Source organism: Bactrocera oleae, chromosome 4, assembly GCF_042242935.1.
Source record: "Bactrocera oleae isolate idBacOlea1 chromosome 4, idBacOlea1, whole genome shotgun sequence".
Lineage (NCBI taxonomy): Eukaryota > Metazoa > Arthropoda > Insecta > Diptera > Tephritidae > Bactrocera > Bactrocera oleae.
In genome coordinates this window covers 53,306,019-53,327,491 of record NC_091538.1, presented here as the reverse complement: position 1 = coordinate 53,327,491, position 21,473 = coordinate 53,306,019, and the positions used below count along the sequence as shown (strand labels likewise).

The 21,473-nt window shown below is 36.5% G+C and overlaps 3 protein-coding genes across 3 annotated transcripts; 2 read left to right on the top strand and 1 right to left on the bottom strand.

Moving 5' to 3' along the window:
• The first annotated feature begins 1,762 nt into the window (after positions 1-1,762).
• LOC106621204 (uncharacterized) lies at positions 1,763-3,461 on the top strand. Its single transcript, XM_014239952.3, has 2 exons — positions 1,763-2,203; positions 2,708-3,461. The coding sequence occupies exons 1-2, from the start codon at positions 1,813-1,815 to the stop codon at positions 3,346-3,348; spliced, it is 1,032 nt and encodes a 343-aa protein (XP_014095427.3). The 5' UTR covers positions 1,763-1,812; the 3' UTR covers positions 3,349-3,461.
• Positions 3,429-8,214, bottom strand: LOC106621207 (uncharacterized). The gene is made up of 2 exons (XM_014239954.3): positions 8,028-8,214; positions 3,429-4,823 (listed from the first exon to the last, which is right to left on the bottom strand). Exons 1-2 carry the CDS (start codon positions 8,074-8,076, stop codon positions 3,826-3,828), a joined length of 1,047 nt encoding a protein of 348 aa, XP_014095429.1. The 5' UTR covers positions 8,077-8,214; the 3' UTR covers positions 3,429-3,825.
• Positions 8,215-11,970: 3,756 nt separating this feature from the next.
• On the top strand, positions 11,971-20,224 carry Nup188 (nuclear pore complex protein Nup188). The gene is made up of 11 exons (XM_036363232.2): positions 11,971-12,107; positions 12,172-12,391; positions 12,453-13,292; positions 13,353-13,524; positions 13,588-13,697; positions 13,758-14,456; positions 15,581-15,849; positions 15,904-17,971; positions 18,636-18,790; positions 18,856-19,069; positions 19,135-20,224. The coding sequence occupies exons 1-11, from the start codon at positions 12,085-12,087 to the stop codon at positions 20,080-20,082; spliced, it is 5,718 nt and encodes a 1,905-aa protein (XP_036219125.2). The 5' UTR covers positions 11,971-12,084; the 3' UTR covers positions 20,083-20,224.
• Positions 20,225-21,473: the final 1,249 nt, after the last annotated feature.

Genomic DNA, 21,473 nt, shown 5'->3' with positions numbered 1-21,473 from the left:
GATTTCTAACGAAGATGCTAATGAGAAACGTTGCCAACAAATTTTGAATAACATAATTTCGACTGCATTTTTTAAAGTATAAACGTGTATGAAAGGTTCTTCATCTTGATTTTGGTCGTTCAGTTTGAATGCGATTCCCTTAAATAATGTCTAAAAAAAATGTCGTTATGAAATATCTTAAATTTTTCACTTCTTATTGACTTCTTAAACTTAAAACAAACGAGCAAGTTTCACTTATTTTTGATTCGACCCTATATATTTATTATATCCACAAATGACACTTGTTTGAGTTAAAAACGGTTGGTCCTGCTGTTTTGTCAACACTATATTCAAACATTTAGGGACTTTTCATGCTTTGATATCTTCTTTTTTCTTTAAGTGACGTCAGAAAGAGTCTGTTATTCTATCATAGTCCGAGCAATTGTTATATATTTATTAGTGCCATAAGTTCTGTTACAAGTTCAGATCGATATAAAAATTAAATTATAACACTTTTTTTAGTAAAATTGATTTTATTTAATAATGCATTAATAAATATTAAATGACAACCATTTATTCGAAATGGTCAATTTTTGCTTCACACAAGCTCTCCAACGATTCGGCCATTGATATATAGCATCAAGCACAGTTTCGTTTGGTATTGACGACGCTGCTCGAACCATATGTTATAAGAGACTTTCAAAATTTTTGGTGGGGTATTTGACAGGCCATGTTCTTAAACTTTTATCACAAGCTGCATTCAAATCTAGGCTTCTAAATGGCCAATCATCTGCAGTTATGAAACCAGAAATATTGCTTTTAAGCTGCTGCTCGGTGGTTTTTAACTTGTGTGCTGAGCAGGATCTTGCTGGAGGATCCAATGCTGAAGAGAATATTGCTGAACTGCTTTACCACGCCTTCTAAAACTTCTTCAAGCGTGTTGTCAGAAGATGACGAGTTGACCGACGGTAGGCTTTCATGTGGAGATTATCTCGAGTAAGTTTTGACATTGATCTCGTCGATATACGATATACATTTCCCTTTACATAATTTTATGTGATCAAAGGGGATTTCAGTGAGTGCGTTCGAGAACAGTATATGCCTGAATTGGTTTGAATCACACGAGGGTTGCCACTTCTCTTTCTGTCATCAACTGTAGACGTTTGGAAGAAACAATCAATAATGTGGTAAACAAACATTCTCGAAATGTAAAATTTTTTGAGAATCTCATAAATTTCTCTTGCTTTTTTTCCACCTTTTGAGTTTACACTGTATAAAAATTATTATAAAAATAACGGTACTTTTTTCTGTGAATTTGTACTCGTTGTATACATTGTAGACTTTGTTACAGAATTTATGGCAAGACTAAATAATATTTTTTTATTTTCTTCGAAGGTTAAAACAAGCATTCTTTTACATACTTTTAAGAATTTAACGATTTGTTTAATCAAATATGGATCAGCTTGGGGGCAGCATACCAGCAGCAAATACATACTTGTAAGTGTCTGTGAATTTAATATACATATATTTTTTTTTAATTTTCCTTTCACTCTTAATTCTGCTTTCCCCTATACAATTTTGCCCGACAAATCGCACCACACTTTCAATTTCAATTTCGCATGCAATGAAGTGTTAAATTCGATTTAAACTCCTTAACTCGCTTATCGACAAATGTGCTGGCAGCCAGGCATGCGAGCAGCGCGCATGTGCTGTGGCAGCCTCAAATAGCAATTTGCCACATTTGCACGTTCCGTTTTTGCATCAGCTAACGCCACCGGGGAACTGCTGGCGCTCATTTGGGACCGCAAAGAGTTCGCGTGCAGACGCCTCATCATGGCAACGTTGGAGCAAGAATTTGTCGATTTCTTCGCTGAGTGCAAGAAGCAGGGCTTCAGCGACGACGAGATGCGTGCCATATGTCAGCCGTTATTGCAACGTCACCGCAACAGATATTTGGCGGTGGCATGCGTTGTTTTGGCCGTCTTCGGTGCTTTGTGTCTCCTCTACAATTGGTGCGATGAGTTCAGTTGGTTTGTCAGCGCCATTGGACGATTGTTGCTGATACAGGTGTTGCCCTATTGGGATTGGACACCGTTATATAATAGTCGCTGTCTGATTGAACGTACGGTGTATAAGGTGGACGAGCCTAATGTGGCACCTACAACTAAGATCTCGGAGCGCTACGAAACTGAAGCGACAAATTGTGTGCTCTGTGAGACGCTGGGTGAGTATTGCTCACGGAATTTGTAGTAATATGATGTCTTATATTTAAATTGGGGCTTCAAAAAAATGTAATTGTGATTTTTGTGAAAATATACGTCGACATATATCGATACATCGACTGTCTCTTTTCAAAGCTCCCACTAGAGAGAGCTTTTTCGTTGTTTCATCCGCTTGTGATCCTTGTCGTTAACTTTGGGAAATTTTCCAATACGGTGGGATTATAAATTTGGGTAGTGGAAACTACTCCTACAAGTTTTGATGCTAAATTTATTTTTATACCTCAAACAGGGTGTATTAAGTTTGCCACGAAGTTTGTAACATTCAGAACAAAACGTGATCAGCGTCGACTTCGCCCTGTCCTTCTGTCCGTTCGTCTGAATATACGCTAACTAATCGCTCAAGGTTTGAGATATCGATCTGAAATTTTGCACTCGTTGTTTACTCCCCAAGGAGCTGCTCATGAAATCGGTCCGTAATTTCATTTTCAATAATCTCTCACTTCCAGAACGCATTCCCACTACATCGAATATCACCTTCTCAACATTGCAATCAATGTACCTCGAGCGTGGTTGGCCAGTAATAGTGACCGATTCGCACCAACCGCGTACACTCTCCACGCTGCTCAATCAAGCGTACAACTCCTCATTGGATTTTCTAGAAAGTGAACCGTGCGATGTCTCCACGAATTTAATGCTGAAAAAGCTCTTTAATTTAGAATTAGCTTTGGAGAAGATTAAGAGCACAACACCAGCCAACAATAAATGGTTCCTACAGCTGCGTAATTGTCAGCGAGCCGCTGTAAAGGCTTCCCGTCGCTACGTGACACGACCCTACTATTATCCACTACACCTCGAGCCATTCTACTCAAGCTGGTTGCTGCTGTCGCAAAACTATGCGAAAGAAAAATTAAATGAAATCTATTTACAAGGCCTGATCTTCGTACAGCAACTGAGCGGCCACTTTGACATACATCTGCGCCCGAAGCAACCCTGTCAAGATCGCTGTCCTGTGGTGAATATACGTTTAGGTGCTGGCGAATGCTTGGTTTTCTCAACGGACTTGTGGATTATCAGCTATGGCACTGAGAGGGTCGAAAGTAAAGCCACTTCAATAGCTACAGTGTTGGAAATCGATTGGCAGTTGTAGGGTGGTCCTTAAATGCAGTAAATTATACCAGATATGTTGATGTAATTTTGAATGTGTTACATAATAAAACAATGTGAGTGTAAAGTTGTACTCGTTATTTTATATTCAGGTTTTAAAAATTGTTACATTTAATAATATATCTAAGATTATGTACACAAACAGAAATGGCCTCCAGGCAAACTAACTTAACTCGAATGTGGGTTGTTATGAGAAATACAATTTGAATATTGATTCATGTTCCCAAAATAAAATATTATGACTTCTAAGGTCAAACTTTTTAATAACAATGTATGAAACTTCACCGAAAATATACTTATATGTGTATGAAATAAAAATGTATGTTCCACAAATATACCAGAGGCATGAACTCAAATAAATCGTAACTCCTATTAAGCCTTTTCGACTAATGATCAAAGGCTTAACTTAACTAACCTAAAACAATGAAAAATTAATGAAAATTCATCATTTCACAGTCCACTACGCTTTGCGATTCTTCGTCTCCACCAGCTTCTGCAGCGTCGCCGTCAAATTGTTGATTGCATCGATCTTCAAGCGCTCGATTTTCTCTTGTTGCAGTGCGGTCGTCTTTTGGAATTGCATTTGTTCGCGATGCAACTCCTTTTGACATTGGATTTTTTCACGTTCCACATCCAGTTTGCGCTCGAAATAGTCCTTCCACCAGACACCATCGTCCTGCGCCGCATTGACGACAGACGGAAAATGGGCGTTGTCGCACTTATTACCGCTATGATCGTAGCCGTTTGCATGTGATATTTCCAATGGCAATTCGCTGTCATTAAATTCCATTTTTGGTTGTTTCAACTCCGACATTATGGTCGAATCCTCGTCGAACTCATCATTGGATTTGTCCAAATTCGTTTCGGCGGTGTTAGCCAGCAACGAGAGTTGATTGCCGTCGAATTGTGCCATCAGTTCATTCGTGAGTGCGGGCGCTTGTTTGAGCTCACGAAAGGCTGCAGTTTGCGGTAGTTGTTGCTTCTGTTGTTGTTGTTGTTGTATAGCTGATTTCGTATATGGGGTCGATTGCATTTGAAAATCATATATATCTACTTGCTTATCCTTTAAGTATTTATGCATCTCCTCGAAGAACTCCCAATGTACATAGCCACTGGACTTTTTCTTCGGCAAATTCTTGCTGTACGTAATCAATATATTGTGCCATTTCTTTTGTACCTTCGCAGCGCTATAACGGAAACCCAATTTCTGTAGCTGTCGCGTACAGTGTAACCAAAGCGCTGTACGCTTTTGACGTCCCTCCGTGAACATGCCTTGCATCGGTCCGCGTATGTGTATGAGCGCACGCGTTGCTTCGGAGGTCCAAGCACGTTCATAGGGGCCACGTCCACCGATTGTGATGCTGTTTCCATTGCTACCCTCTACCACTTCTTCTAGTAGGCAGTCATCGTTGAGATCATCGCAGTCTTCGAGATCTTCATCGCTGATTTGGTAGTAATCTGTAAGATGGGCATGCGATTTTATGAGAATATATGTGTTAAGGAGTTAAGAACTTGAATTGTGCCAAAGCACACATCACACAATCGATATTGTTTAATTGAGGAACAAACTGAATGTTCGAAACTCTATACCAATGAAATACTTCTAAGATACGAGTATTTGCTTGGAAGGAACGGCTCGTTATATAATACAACATATTCTACAATCTGGAATCACTAAGCTTCATCTGCTAGGAAGTAAATTTAAAGTGAGATTTAAGGAAAAGGACTCAACCTCTGTAGAAAACTATACGCAAATTTACAATATTTGTGATTCTTTTAAAACTTGTAAAAGATTATTATAGATACTTATTTCAATAATTGTTCTTTTTCAGGCTAGGTATTGACTCAGCAGTTCACCTTAATTAACGCTTGGCAATCTAACTGAGAGCAAAAGGGCTTCTAGGTTAAATCGGAGAACTACTTGACTCCTGCTATATCAAGCATCTCGACTTTATAGACTTATTTGTAGTTCTTGAGCTATCGTTCATAGTTACTGCCTATGTAAGAGCTAATGAAAAAGAACTTTGCTTCTGTTTTCGCTTTAATTTTTTTCAAATTGATAGCTATGTGGTATGCAAAGTCATTACTTTCGATTCATTTATTATTCGCGTACAAGTCTCATTTATTCTGTGATATCGACACTCTGGTTTGATCTCTTTAAGCAACTTGGTTTGGGTAAATGAACAGTCTTCTGTAGAACTACTTAAAAAATCACGTCGTCCGTTCATAAGCCAAATGGAAAGAAATTGGTTTAGAAAATATATAGAGATATTGAATTTATTTTATTTTAGAGAGAACAAAGAAAGACTCTAATGCTCATGTTCTAATGTGAAGGCATTATTAACCCAAGTTTTTTACTGCAACTGAAGATGGAAGAGCAACGTTACCGTCATTGGTGAGCACTACAGATCAATAGTTTCCAACTTTTTGTACCCTTTCCTCAATATAAATTTTTTTAAGTGCTCAATGGTTCTATAAGGTTAGCAACAAATCATACAGCGCCATACTGAAGCCCATCACTTTATTGGATCTAATTTTTTGCTACCAAATGATATCGAAAAATGATTAACTGGTCATTTAGGATGTGTGATTTGGCTCCTTCAGACTCTTTTTTGCGTGAGCACGCCAAGTCAATGATTTCTGTTGCTAAACCTATTACGACTAAATGCCTAGAAATCAATATTTGGCGTGGCAAATTTGGATCGATATGAGAATCTGCACGTACTGTTGCCATATGGTGGACATTTTTTGCAAATATTGAATCTCATAAAAATTGAGAACAAACAAAGCCAAAACATAGAGAAATTTTCTACAATTTTCCTGTGTTTTATTTAAAAAAAAGGTTCTATAAACCGAGAAACAACACTCTTGCTTTAGATTTCTGCTGAATTTTTTATACCAGTTGCTGGTACTACTCGACCAATTTTAACTAACTCTGGTTCAACATATTACTACGACATTTTAGTATCACTTTGCTTACTGAAAAAACGCAAAATCCGACTTCAACTACGTCTAGCGTCCAAACGACACAACACCTCCCAACTAAAAATGATCCAATTAGACTTGCGGTTAACGTTACAAGTCACCAGATACCTAATATGAATAACTTAGTGTCTGACACTGATTTCAGACCAAAAATATCGGTCGGTCCGTAAAGATATCTGAATAAAAATAAGTGGTAATCTTTACTTGATAATAAAAAAACCTGCTGCAACAAATTAATAAAATTGGTTTAGTATTTGCACTAGTCCCAATATACCAATTTCGGCATTACCAGATGTATTTACAACATATACCATACATCGGTCAATATGCATGAAACTTCAATCTATGTGGTCTAGCTTTCCATGTGAATAAATTGGTATTGGTCTGGTTCCATATACTTGATACAATGATTTTCGCTTCTTCTTCTTCCCCTTCTGGTTCAGCGGGACAAGAATTATCGAAATATCGATCTGAAACTTCGTACACGCCCTTTTCTCCATAAAAAGATGTTCATTTGCCGCAAAACGTCGATAACGAACCACTCTAGCATATAGCTGTCATACAACTTGTATAGAAAATATTCCCATTTGATGAGATATCTTCTAGAAATTTGGCACATGTTATTGTCCAACGATGCGATCTCCGAAGAAATTACAATATTTAGATCGGACCGCTATAGCTTATAGCTGTCATACAAACTTATCGATCAAAATCAAGTTCTTGTATGAAATCTTTAGTATTTGTGAAGAGTATTACAACTTCGGAGCAACCGAAGTTAACGTTTTTTCTTGTTTTAGTTTATATCGGATGTAACGGTATTATAGTAAGATATCTCAATAAAATTAAGTGAAAATAAAGAGAGTAACATTATACCGTTAGGCAGCAGAAATATATACATATGTACATACATTGGTATGTACTTTGCCACAAGACTAGTGAGATGACTCCCTTATTTGGTTTTCTTACATTGGTTCTTTATGACAATTAAGCTAGTCACTTAATAAATACAAAGCAAAAAAAATTGGCTCACAGCATATCTTATTTATAAACTTGCGGTGAAAACGAATAATTTTTCGATATTCACCACGATTTATACACGCTAAACACCCGCAATTTGACTTGGCGCTCACAGCATCAGCCCAACCGACTCTTTCTCTGCACGCTGAAGCTAAATCCTTTTCGTTTTTCTAAACAACCAGCGACGAGAAAGCAGCGACAACTAATGTGGAGGTGAAGATAAAAAGCAAAACAGAATTGATAAAGCAATAAAGAGGAGGACGATAGAAGCAGCTAGCGTACAAGTATTCAACTGCTCGCTTGTGTCCTTCGCCAGTAATGATAACGTACTCCAAGCAGCCACTAACACAACACATACATACACAAATGTATGTATGTATATTCCTTTATACTTTGTTGCTGTATACACATTTTTGGCGATGAAAAAGCAAACAAACACTTCACTAGCTAGCAACTTAAGCGCAGGAAAGAAGCTAAATTGGAGGTATTACAACAAGAGCACAGCAACACAGCCACTTGTCAGGATACAGACAATCTGTTATGCTGTAAATCAGTGACATAATGGCAAATCACACGTGCACACAAACAGCCACTCGTGTGTAGTAAGTTGAGGAAAATACTGCAAATTTACTGTTCTTTAGTTGTTTTTGGCACACTTACTATTATCATTTTCGAAAGTATGCGCCGCTGGTATAGATTTTTGCGACATGGCGTCTGTATTCACTTTTAATATGTACTCGGAATTATTGATGTTTCCTATTTGCTAATCTTTTTAAGCAAGTATATACACACTGGCTGTCAGCACTAGATCTACTGCGTAGCGTCAGTTTTCTGTAACTAATTTCGTGCTGTCGCAAGCGCCCTAGCGATGCTATAAAAATCCTTGCGGTCACAGCTTCGTTTAGCACATTCGCCTTGTGATTTACCGTTTTCTATGTGTTGCTGACTCGCTTGTCGCTCTCGTCATTAGATCTGCTCTCAGTGTGCTCGCGTTGGCTTGGGTCTGTAAGCGCTGACGGGTAGGCGCTCGCACTTACAGTAGTGCCTGGCTGCAGTTGTTGGGGTCGGTCGGACTATTGGGTTTGCGGCCGACCTGGGCTGGTGGAAGGAGGTCGTGTATATGGTGGTTCATGTTTGTTTGTGTGTTTTTGTGCGCGTGTTCGGCTCGGCTATGTGGACTATGTTCGTGTTAGCATCAGCATTACCGTTAATCTAGCTAGCGCTCATCCATACGGAACGACAGACGTAAGGCGGCTGCTGCTTGCTGAGAGGTCTAAGTAATTCGTGAAATGTTGATATGTGCCAGAGATGCAGTGCAAAAAGCAAAATTTCGAAAACTACCCTCTTGAGTAGTGAGTGAGAAGTCTGGTGCGAGGTTATTAATGAATACTTATGTATACGAATATTCATATGTATGTATATGCGTGTGTATTAGTGTGTTAATGGATAGTATTTTTATTTGTAGCGCATATAAAATTATAGTATTAGTTTAAATAAAACATCAATTTTTTTTTTTGTTACCTTTATGAAGTTGATTCTTCTTCCCTATAAAATTATGTAAACTCAATGTTCTGGACACATATTGCATGGGTTGAAATTACTCTGAACAGGGTATATTAAGTTTGCCACGAAGTTTGTAACACTCAACGGTACAATCTTCAAAGAAATTGCCAAGATCTGACCACTATAGCATATACATACATATGTACAGGTTGGTTGAAAAGTTGGTTGGTCTCATCAAGATATAGCACTACTAGTTCCAAATTGGCAAATCTGTCGTGAGAACACATGCTAAGTTACAAGTCACTCCGTCAATTAACTCTTTGTTTAAAAGCCATTTGAAGTTGACGTGTCAGAGTATTTATTTTAATTTGAAAAAATTGAATATCGCGCATTGATTTGATTCTTTGTTTTGAAAGGTGATGGAAACTTATGAACAATTGTTGAAAGTGTATAAGGAGTTCTTACCCTCAAAACGAACCGTTGAATTTGGGACTGGTGAATTTAAACGTGTTCGTACTAGGCTCGAAGATGATCCACGCGAAGGACGACCAAAAACCGCAACCACATCAGAAATCATTGAGCAGATTCATATTATTGTTAGTGAAGATCCAAGTTTGACTAAGCGTGAAATGGCTAATGCCATAGTCAACTCAGACGAACGAGTATTTCATATTTTACCTGGAGAATTACATATGAACAAGCTGTTTGGAGAGTTAGTGCCGCACACATTAACAATTTAACAAAAACTGGATCGAAAACAAATTTCTCAGAATAATTTGGAGCGTTTTAAGCTGAATAAAACCGATTTCTTGCGTCGTTTTATCAGAGAACGTTCTTCTACGTTCTCTGGTTTTATAACTATGGATGAGACTTGGATCTACCACCATTATCGTAAATTGAAACAAGAACATTTACAATGGACTGAAGCTGGTTGTTCAGCTCCAAAGCAGGTGAAGTCACAACGATCAGAAAATAATGTTATGGTATTAGTTTTTTGGGGTGCAAAAGGAAATTTTTTGTTTAAATATCTGCACAAAGGTAAAACAATAAACTCCGATTATTATTGCAGCCTTTTGGATCAGCTAGATGAAAAAAAAAACGTTAGTAAAGACCTGATTTGCAGCACAAAAAGTAATTTTTCATCAAGACAATGTAGCTGATCACAAAGGTATTTTAACAATGACGAAATTCAACGAATTCAAGTACGAATTGCTTGAGCATCTAACGTATTCACCAGATTAGAGAAAAAGCTATTACAGTCGTAGACAAGTATTTTGCAGAGCTTCCGGAAAGTCATAATAGGGATGGAATAAATGTATTGAAGTTAAGGCACATTATATAGAATAAAAAAAATTTATTTCGTACCAAAAACAGTAATTTCTCATTTCGAGCGCAGAAACTTTTCAACCAACCTGTATGTACATATGTACATAGATGTCATATAAACTGACCGTGAAGGATATTATTGGAGTTATCAAGGGTTAACGTTTTTTTTTGTTTTCGTTGAAAATATGGCTTTATTATTCGACTAATCCCCATCTAGCGTTAGGCGGTCCTCTAACATGAATACTTTCATACTCTCTAAATAGGTATTTGGTTTTGACTTAACACCATCAATTGAATGAAATATTTTTTCAACGAGTTACTTTCTGAGCTGAGTTAGGGCAAATAGTCGCTTGTGGCCAAATCTAGCAGGTTCACCTCAATTTTCCCACTTTTCATTTACAAATATTCTTGAATAATTCGATATACGAGCACTGTCCATATTTTCATTAACATCTGCTGTTAAAAAATTATCTTCTAAATAACAGCAATTTTTCAAAACCGCCTTTGCCCTTTCCGCAAGCCTGGATACGCCCCTGCCTATGAGCCTCTGATATTAACTAACTCAATCAATTTCATTTTACGGTCACGCAAAAAAAAATTTTAAATGTTTCCGTTGTTTTCTCGCGTTGCGAGAGGAAAAAAATGATTTCTTAGGATCAACGGTGTTTTATCAAAACACAGAACTAAATTTTTTAAATATTAGTAAAAATAGCAGAAGAAGCGTAACCTTGAGACCAATAACTTGAAAATAATTGGATGAAATGAAATGAAACTCTGACAGTATTCTAGTTAGAGTTAGCGCTCGAAGGCAAGAATAGAGATTTACGTTTATGGGCGATGTCTCGATCAGTTCGAAGACTTTTCAGCCCATATGGTATTCGCTGCCAAAAATTGATAAAATTGGGCTGTAACTAGTTTCCTAGTCTCGATATGCCAAATATGAGAATCGCCGAGAACAACTATATGTATATATATCTATGTATGCATATATTGCCGTCTGATCATATAACATACTTATATAACAAATAAGATAATTTATTGAAACTTAGTGAGCTTACCTTGACTTAAAGTGTAGTGTGGTCAAAATGTACACAATTGGTTGACAATATTCCTAGAAAAAATCACTTATTACTTTAAATTTTTCACGTAATTATAAAAACTTGCACATATTTGAAAATATGTCATTGATCTTATTTAAAATTTTGTTGTTATAATCAAGCAAAAAATGCATTAATTTCGCGCACACATATAAAGAAATACATACACATGTTTTGTTAAATCTACACGTAATTAGTTTAAAATGCTTTTAATTAAAATTCGATTTATATAGCACTATTCTTTAGAATCACACAAAATTCGGGCACTCAAATGTCAAACTTTTAAGGAAATATGAATATGAAAAGGAACGCAACAATAACAAAAAGAAGAAAAGAAATAGCTTAAGGTTGTTGTTGTACAAGAGACAGCAAGATTTCCTATGACTAGGTTTACTTTATAAGCCTGTAGAAATAACATACCATCTCAACCTGGCCACCAAAAGTTCAAATAGAGTTTTATAGACTTCACTACACTTAATCTAAATTCACTTTTAAAATAAAATAAATCACTCTAAACAAAACAGCATTGTTTAAATATCACAAAAGCGCTAAAACAATTCAAACGGTTAAAAATCCATGCGCTACTACTTTAGCACAAGCTAATCAGCGAATCTATTACAATAGCGTGCCAAAACAAACAGCTGCTTTTGACAATTGACAACCGCATCGTTTCGGAATATTTGGCAGCTGAGCTATGCATAGGATTTCACGTTCGTAGTTAATTTACAAATTTTAAGTGAAATTTCTGCTAAATAATTAAGAAGATACTGAAAAACCGCAAACAGCAAGCAATGAGTGCAAATGGCAGTGTAATGTAAGTAATTTATTATAGATTACCACGAGTAAATAAATATATTGCAACACTACAAACACTACAGCACCGATTGGAAACGCCTGTGGCAACTTGTGTCCGGCATACACCATGAAACACCAGAAAGCACTGTGCGTGAAGAATTGTTGAATGTGTCGAAGGAACTACAAGATGGTGTGCTGCAATTTCGCAAACGTGCAGCCTCCAATGTGAAATTGGAAGACTTGCTGAAAGAGAAGAAGCAGCAGAAACTACTGCCATTCACGCAGAATTTGCAAGAGTTGTTGGTATGTTATTTAAAAATGTTTTACTAAATATATACAATACATACACGTAATTTGGCATTAGGATTTGGAGTCGCAACAATGCTGGGAAATACTCTGCTACTATCTAACCAATGAATATCGCGGCTCCGCCAGCTCGCTCGCGACACATATTTCATCAGAGAGTAATATGAGCAAACTACTCGATGATATTTGGGGTTATTATACGCTTGAACGCATGATCGTACTCAAAATTGTTAAAAATTTATTAATCTTCTACAATACACCCAATCATCCCTACCACACGCAATACAAAGAGATTTTGAATAAAATTACACTGCCGAAACTACGTGATTCCTACCTCAGTCAATTGGAGCAACTCATTAATGCATATCCACCTAATCAGCTGGCTAACGGTGAGTTTTTCGATTATCACACACGTTTGATTGTCTGGTCGGAGGGCAATGCACGCGAAATCAACGAAGTACTACACATCCTGTTGCTCATTTGTGAACATTCACCATTCGAATTGAAGCATATACAGAAAATATTCGACTGCTTTCGACAACACACTTTTGGCAGACAACAAAGTTACTTGGATATTGCGAAACCGCTACATAATGAGCTAATGACACGTTTGGCGTACTCGGAGACCATCTTGCTTTTGAAGTGTATCGATTTGAGCGACACAGCCTCTGCTTTAGCGCTGAATATTATCGACTTGTTGGATAAGAAAATCATACGTATGTATCATAATCCCGAAAATGGTCCGCTACTGCTAGGTTGGATGTTGCTGAAAATGCGCTTTACAAAAGCCATTGAGGATGCGGAAGCCTTTCTGCCATGCCAGCTGATGGGTAAACGCGCCATTGACCTGCGTTGTTTTGAGTATTTGCACAACCTGCTAACAAGTTCCATGTTTAAGGTAGTGTGATTGCTTTATATTGACATTGTAAGCGTATTAAGAATTATATAATATTTTCAGGATGACAGCTTGGTGTCGCGCATAGTTAGAAAGACTGTCTATAATATGCTTACGCATATGTGTAATTTCTTCGATAGTGATGGCTCGTGTGCACGTCATCCCTACATATATGAATTGCTGTGCGAGCTGCTGTCGTGGCCAACACTGGCGAAAGAGTTTTGTGCGGATGAAGGTGAGTTTATTCAAAGCTTACCAAAGAGAAGTGGAAAATTATACAAATATTGCTTATTTTCAGAAAAAGGTGTGCGTTCCTTATTCAATACACTTTTGGAGACATTTCCCATAGATTTTGTGCATCTGTCAATGCTTGCGAGTGCACTTACCAAAGCGGGCATGTCAAATTTTGTAAGCATAGCTTTAGGCGCATTACCAATAACCTTACTTACATTCTTACTTGCTTTCTAGATAAAAACTCAGCTTGAATCACTACCTATATACACTGATATATACGATGAAAGCCGTTATCCTTTGCGCGCCATCAATGAAGAAGACTACATACTCACTGCCGACATAATGCCATTCTCCCATTTGGATTTCATTATACCGGCAAATACAACAGCGGCTATCATGTCACGTCCCGAAGGTTATTGTGTGCATTTTCGTATCACACTCAATTATTTTATAGTTCTACATCACGAAATCAACTGTTTACTTGCGGAGACGGGGCAGAATCAGGGTGATTGGTCGCAAAATGAACGCGTGCGTCGCATTAATGCGGGTCTTGAGTATCTACAAAATGTTTTGCAACGCACAAAGGCGCTCAGCGCGATCAGCGCTGAAATGGTGCATCCCACCGAGATGTGTATTGATTTGCTGAATAAGTTTAAGGCGGTGCCGCAGCCACCGGTGCAGATGTTGGCCAATTGTTTAAATGTTTGCACAATGCTTTTGCCTTTAGTGGATGCAGAGATTTACGCACGCGTCGTAAATTTGCATATCTTGCCAGCTATAACTAATGAAACGCTCGATAATTACAAAGAATATGCGCTGGGCATCTGCTTCGATTCGCGTGTTGTCGGCACCTATTTGATTGATGTGGAGAAGAAATTGGAGCGCTATGATTTTTTGATAGCCTATATAGGCTTTCTGCGCACGTACACTAAGGTGACTAATTTAAAATTATTTTTCTTATACATATTTTTTTTATTCTGAACAGGATATATTGAGTTTGCCATGATGTTTGTAACACACGGTCGGAAACGATGTTGGTCCTGTAAAGTATATGTAGTAGTAGTATGTAAACTATTAGCGTCATGAGCTGAGTCACCGCTGATGTAGCTGTTGCTGTCCGTTAGTCTATGAGCGCGAACAGTCCCTCTGTTTTTGATATATCGATCTGAAATTTTGCACACGTTTTTTTCGCCTCAAAAAGCTAATAACTTGTCGGAATCGCCGTTATTGGGCCACTATGGTATATAGCTGCCATGCAGATTTAGATATCAAAATCAAGTCCTTGTATGAAAATTTTTGAAATGAAATTTGGCATAGATTATTGCCCAAAGCAGCGGTGCAATCATCAAAGAAATTGTTAAAGGCATATAGCTGTCATACAAACTGCACGATCAAAATCAAGTCATAGTATGGCTATACTTTTTTATTTGACAATATATCTTTACTAAATTTGATTTGAATTAATATTCTATTATCCTAGGCAACACTACATTATAGCATATAGCTGCATTTTTTATTTGTGAAGGGTATTATTATGAAAGTTAACGATTTTTATTTTAAGTTTTTTATTTGTTTCTAATTTTTTCTTTGTTAGTATTATTTTTATTTTAAATTTTTAAATTTAATTTTATTGTTATTTTTTTATATATTTTTACGTTTTTCTATCTTTTTATTAGTTTCGTAATTTATTTTTTTATTTACATTTTTCAAATTTTTTTTTAATTTGTTTTATTAAATATTTAAAATTTTCTTTAAATATTTATTTTTTATTTTCTTTATTTTATTTTATTTGTTAAATTTTTTTAAAATTATTTTATTAAGTTTATTTTTTTAAATTTTATTATTGATTTTTTTTATTTCTTTTTTTTTTAAATTAATTTTTTGTTATTTAATTTTTTATTTATTTTTTTTTATTTATTTTTTTTTATATAGTTTTTTTTTACATATATATATTTTTTTTTGTGTTTTAAATTATTTTTATATAATATTTTTGAATTTATTATTTATTAATTAATTATCTCAAATTTATTTAATATTATATTCTCATATGCCAACAGCTGCAACGCAATAACTTCTTTAAAATCGAGATACCCGGTTTAATATTTTTGCTGCGCGAAGTATTTCCACATATGCATGCTTGGGGCTTCCAGTCACAAACAGAGCGTCACAAAATTTATACCGAAATTATGGGTTTCGTATGCGACATATTGGATACGGTCACCAGCCTGGATGACAAAAATGAAAAAATAAACGCAGAAAAGCAATTCTTGCGCGACATATGCATACATAGTTTGTCGAATATCGAGAACGGCATGGTTCTATTGCGGTAAGCAAAACATAACCTTAAACAATTTTTTTTTAATAACCACACTTCTTTCAGTTTTGTCGCGCTGGGCAATGCCTACTTACAGCACACCATGGAGATGGAGTCCAATTGGATGATACAACAGTCACATGGCATCGTGCTGCTCGTGCGTTTAGCTATGCGCATACTCATGCAATTGCTGCGCTTGAAACCGGCTACGCAGGAGACCAGCGATTTATCGCCACTCGAAGCCTTAATCTACACGCAACCCAAGCAACGCGATACGCTACGCATCATACCGGTTGTTACGAGCTACATGAGCAATATCTTCGATCGCTGGCTGCCAATACTGTCGTGTCGGCTCTTGCGACGCATAGCGCTCGAATTTAATATGTCTTTGTTGGCATGTCTCGATATGGAACCAGATCAGATACGTTTAACATTTCTGCAGCGTTTACCTGATGAATTGGAGAGCGATTCGTTAAAGGTCGCCATATTGGAGCTGGTGGAGGCATGCATTGAAAAGCAGCCTGGCGTGACGGAGGCATTCTTCAAAGTGAATGCCACACAAGAGAAACGCTTCTTGGGCAAGGAGGCTGGTGTGCAAATTGCTGATAGCATTTTAACTTTCTTAGAGGACTATCTAGAGGCGGTGGCAAAGGACTCGCAAATAGTGGAGCATACGTTGCCTAATAAAATAATGAACATCTTCCATTCGCTCTGGAAGAATGGCATGCAGAGTCTGGTGGAAGAGCTCACTAAACGTCCGAAATTTTGGACACAACTTTGTAATCCTCTATTCAGCACATTGGGCAAAAATGCGCGTGTCTATACACAGCTGTTGAATATACTCTCCATTGAAATATTCTCCACGCCACCGAATGGCAATAGTGAGTTGAAGGAAGTTGTTTTGCGCTTCTTCCAGACGTCAAATTTCATTAAATGGCTTAACTATGTATATGATATGCCAAAAACGGCCGCAGCGAATCCGTATTGCGCTGTAGAGCTGTTTAGCGAAGATGTGCCCGAGTGGCTATGTCGTCTGGCAGCTTTCAAAAGTTTTCTAATAATACTGCTGAAGAAGCAACCGCAATTCGCTGAAGTGCCACCCAAACAATTGAAGAAGCTGGCTGAGCAAACGCTTGTCACGCTCGTGGATCGCGCTGAATTCATCGAAGATTTACGTCCATTTATCGTGCTTAGCGAGCTGTATCTCTTTGTATTGCTTAGCTTCAAACTCTCGTACACAGATAGTCCCGAGGAGGATGTTGAAATGTTGAAACAGCTCATTAAACTGCTTAGTCGCCTATCTTCCTGCTATGAAGATTTGCATTTGCGCGCCAAAGAGGCGTGTCTCGCCTTTACTATTAAATGTGCCGATTTGCTGGCTGTAGAGTTGCTAAATGACTCCGACGCCGCGCTAAATTTCCTCTACTCAGTCGTAAGCATTATTTGCTCGGAATTGCAAACCTTGGAGAATAGCGCACGTGTAGAGAAGCAAGCAAAACAGGAGCTGGAGAATTTGCAACAGACTTCCTCAAACTCACTCGTATTGAGCTTTAATCTACTCAAAACGGTGGCGAGCATATTTCACGATGCCGGTCCCGGTAACTGGGATTTGCCATTCATTGTCAATAAAGTATTTCAACGTTTGCTGAGTTGCGCCAGCTCCATATTACAGCTGTATAGCAAGCAAAAACTGTCTGTCGAACTGCTGGATGTGCTTATTGTCTTTGCGAAGGGCAATTGCTCGGCGGAATTTTTACATTGCGATGTCGGCGATTATTTGTGGCTAAAATTGTTGCCACCAAAGGAGCTCTTGCAGTCCAACTTCGCTGTGCTGGGTCAAACGAAAGCAGAGGAGCATAGCTGGACGATGCAGAAATGGTGGCCCATTTATACGCGTGGCATCACCTTGGTCACAATCTTGTTCGAGAAACACAAGCATTACTTTGTGAAACACGCCTTACAATTTGTGGGTATTCATGAGGTATATTTGGTGGACTCACTACTGTTGGCCAAACAGACGCTGGAACCGGCGGCAATGGAGCTGATCAAGAGCTCAGTTACTTTGGTGTCGAATTTGGTTGAGTTCGAGACACTGTGGCGTTTGGAACACTCGCAGTCGTTGTTCAATTTAATGGTGAGTGGAGTTTCGTATATATTTAAAGTGTATAGAGTTGTCGGATTTTTTATTGCTAGGTTGCTATAGGAGTGTTGAAAGAATTCTTAGTAATTACTTTATTTTATCACATCATCCTCAAAGTAGACTGTACTTTGAAGTTTTTGGTAAGCAATTCAATGCTCATCCTAAAAGTAGACTATCCGTTCGTGTTTACAAAAACGTTGCATATAATTAGGCGCAATAACGCTCGATGCATGTTTACCATATAAAACAACAAATAAAGTAATCAAGTTAATCTTATCGATGAACAGTTGTTATCTACAAAACTAGAGTTAATATTAATTATACCCTGAATGGGGTATACTAAGTTTGGCATCCAAACTAATCGATCGGAATTAAGTGCTTGTATTGAAAGTTTTTCATTTGACGAGATATCTTCAAAAAATTAGGCATAAATTGTTTTCTAAGGCAATAGTGCAATCGCCGAAGAAATTGCTTAAATCGAGTCACTATATTATATAATTGCTATACAAACTGACCGATCAAAATCATGTTCTTGTAAGGAATATTTTGTATTTTTGAAGGGTATTATAGCTCTGGTACAACTGAAATTAACGTTTTTTCTTGTCTTTTCTAATTTTTTTCTTATTTTAATTAACTTTGCCCTCCTTTTTATTCCCAGCGCTCCGTACAAGTGCTAATGGGGCATGCCATATCAATGTTTCATCAGCCGAAAAATCTGAAATGTCTCATAGCCGGTCGCAATTTGCAATTGGACATATTATCAGACATTGAGCGACCGGGTTTCACCGACGAAGTCATCAACGCATTCAACAAGTGAGTGGCACCCATTCAACACCAAATATTTACATATACATATATATATTTTTTTATTAATTTAGCCTCACCGAAATCATTACGTTAAGTGTACAATGCCTACAGCGCTTCAGCCCCAAATTGCTGGACTTGATATGCGCACCTGAATTTTTGGTCAGCAAGTGGGAACCGATTTTCGAAATACATTTTGGCGCGCCCAAATTGAACGAGACTGCCATAACGCTGACTTTTGGCACAGTGCTGAGCATTGTTGGTGTTTTTACGAAAGTACTCAATCTTGTAAGTGAAATATTTACGCACATAAAATATTACAAATACAATAAACGCATATTTTACGCTTGCAGCAAGGTCACGGCTTCCACGAAGTGCCGCTCAACGTATTACCTATCAGCAGAGATGGCGTCACTACGCCGCATGCCAGCGGCGCAACCGCGCTGGCACGCTCACAACGACAATTCTCGAAATCCGTCTCTATTACATCGGTTTCCTCAGCGAATTGCCCACCCAACGAGCTGCTGACCAATCTGGATGGTGAACTTTGCCTGCTCGCACTCGAACATGTACTAATGTTAGCCGCCTCGCAGAGCATGTTGGCGCTGAAAAATCCCTACTTGCCGGCACGCGAAAAACAAATCGTGCGGCGTGAGATTAGCACCGAACTCTTGACGTTCCATGAATTCGTGCGCAAAAAGGTGCTGATCGATCATCGTGAGCACCGCGAAATGTGGTACCGCCGCAAGCATGGCTTGGTGTTTATGGAATTGACAGGTGGATCAGCTGGTGCTGCTAACAGCGCAACAGCGAGCAGTTCGGCAACTACGACAACACGTCTGTCACCGACGCAGTCGGGTGCACGTCGTCACTCCAACGATTTGCGTGTGAATGTGGTGCGTCGTCTGCATTTGCAACAAGAGCACAGCCGTCAGCAACACCAGCAGACGCCATCAGGCACAGCCTTCGATATGTCGCGTGTGATTAGTCCTATTGGCGCCGGAGGGCATGCGCAGCAGCAGCACCCAACAGCAGCGTCTTCCACACCGCAGCTGCCGCGTCCACCGCTGCGCCGTCAGGGCGATCCTGCACCGTTGAGCAGTGAGGTGAAACGTAACAGCGCCAGCAGAGATCAAATTGTTGATGTTCAAGATGATGATGAGGTGGAAGTGCTGGAGGAAATACAATATTTTCCACCTGAGGAGCCCAGCTATACGCCTCTCTCCTATGTGCAACTGGTGGAGGAGGATTACTTGCATTTTATGTCCAATCTCTTTACGGTCATCTGCCAAAGCGATTAAAGGACAACGGTTGAAAGTGTGTATATGTCTCATGCTGCCTATTTTTGGCGCTGCAGTCGTTGCAAGAAGCAGAAATTATTTTAAGTACAATTTTAAGTGTTTTTTATATAACTTCAATGAGAATATAGTTTAGTATGAAAAAGCAGAGTTTATGTTTTATAAGAATTTTTGGAGTAAGGTAAGCGTAAAGACAAGTGAAAGAGCTATGTATATTAAAATGCAGAATTCACAAATATCTTTTCTTCATTATAAATAAATTTTTTCGTCATAAATATATTTTTTTTATAATTTTTTTTTTTGTATAAATATTTATTTTTTTTTAAATTATTTTTTTTTATAAATATTTTTTTTTGTTTAATTTTTTTATAAATATTTTTTAGTTATTTTTGTTCGCTTAAAATAATTTTTTATTTATAAATTTTACATCGACTTATTAACTTTCTAATAAAAAAGTCAAAATATTTTTTTTGGTTGTTACAAATCTTTACTCATTGTTTTGTAAAAAAATTTTTTTTTATTTTTTTTGTTTTTTTTTTATATATATTTTATAATTTTCTTTGTTTTATTATATTTTAATTTTTATATTTTTTTTTGTTTTATTATACTATTTTAATTTTTATAATTTTATTATTATTAAAATTTTTGTATTATTATTATTTTTTTATTGTGATTATTTTTTTATTATGATTATTTTTTTATTATGATTATTTTTTTATTATGATTATTTTTTATAATGATTATTTTTTTATTAAATATTTTTATTATTATTATTATTTTTTATTATTATTATTATTTTTTATTATTATTATTATTTTTTTATTATTATTATTATAATTTTTTTTATATTATTATTAAATTTTTATTTACATAATTTTTTGCATATTAAAATTGTTTCATAAGTATTTATTGTGTTATGAAATATTTTATAAACATTGTTTCTCTTTGCCATAATATTTATTTAATTTCTTCCAAATTTTTCAGATATTATTTTTGTATTACATTTTGTGCTTAATTATTTATTTTTTTAATTAGTAATTGTATTTTTTATATACTATTAATTTTTTTATATAATATAAATTTTTTAATATAATATTAAGTTTTATTTTTATATAATATTAATTTTTTTATATAATACTAATTTTTTTATATTAATAATATATTTTTTTTTATATAATTGTATCAATTTTTTTTATATTATTAATATATTTTTTGTTTATTTATTAATTTGTTTTTATTATTTATATGAAATGTTTATTAATTTTTTGCTATAATATTTATTAATTGTCTTCCAAACTTCTATTTTCAACTTTTGTAAATTTTATTCAATTATATTCTTTCCTAAATAATATTTTATTAAATTATTTATATTTTTAATTATTTACATCTTTTGC

Coding starts and splice junctions, on each gene's coding strand:
- LOC106621207 (XM_014239954.3), bottom strand. CDS start 8,076: ATGTCGCAAAAATCTATACCAGCGGCGCATACTTTCGAAAATGATAAT. Junction 4,824..8,027: donor TACTTTCGAAAATGATAATA/GTAAGTGTGCCA, acceptor CCCATCTTACAG/ATTACTACCAAATCAGCGAT.
- LOC106621204 (XM_014239952.3), top strand. CDS start 1,813: ATGGCAACGTTGGAGCAAGAATTTGTCGATTTCTTCGCTGAGTGCAAG. Junction 2,204..2,707: donor TGTGCTCTGTGAGACGCTGG/GTGAGTATTGCT, acceptor TCTCACTTCCAG/AACGCATTCCCACTACATCG.
- Nup188 (XM_036363232.2), top strand. CDS start 12,085: ATGAGTGCAAATGGCAGTGTAAT. Junction 18,791..18,855: donor GTCATCAACGCATTCAACAA/GTGAGTGGCACC, acceptor TTATTAATTTAG/CCTCACCGAAATCATTACGT. Junction 19,070..19,134: donor TTACGAAAGTACTCAATCTT/GTAAGTGAAATA, acceptor TTACGCTTGCAG/CAAGGTCACGGCTTCCACGA.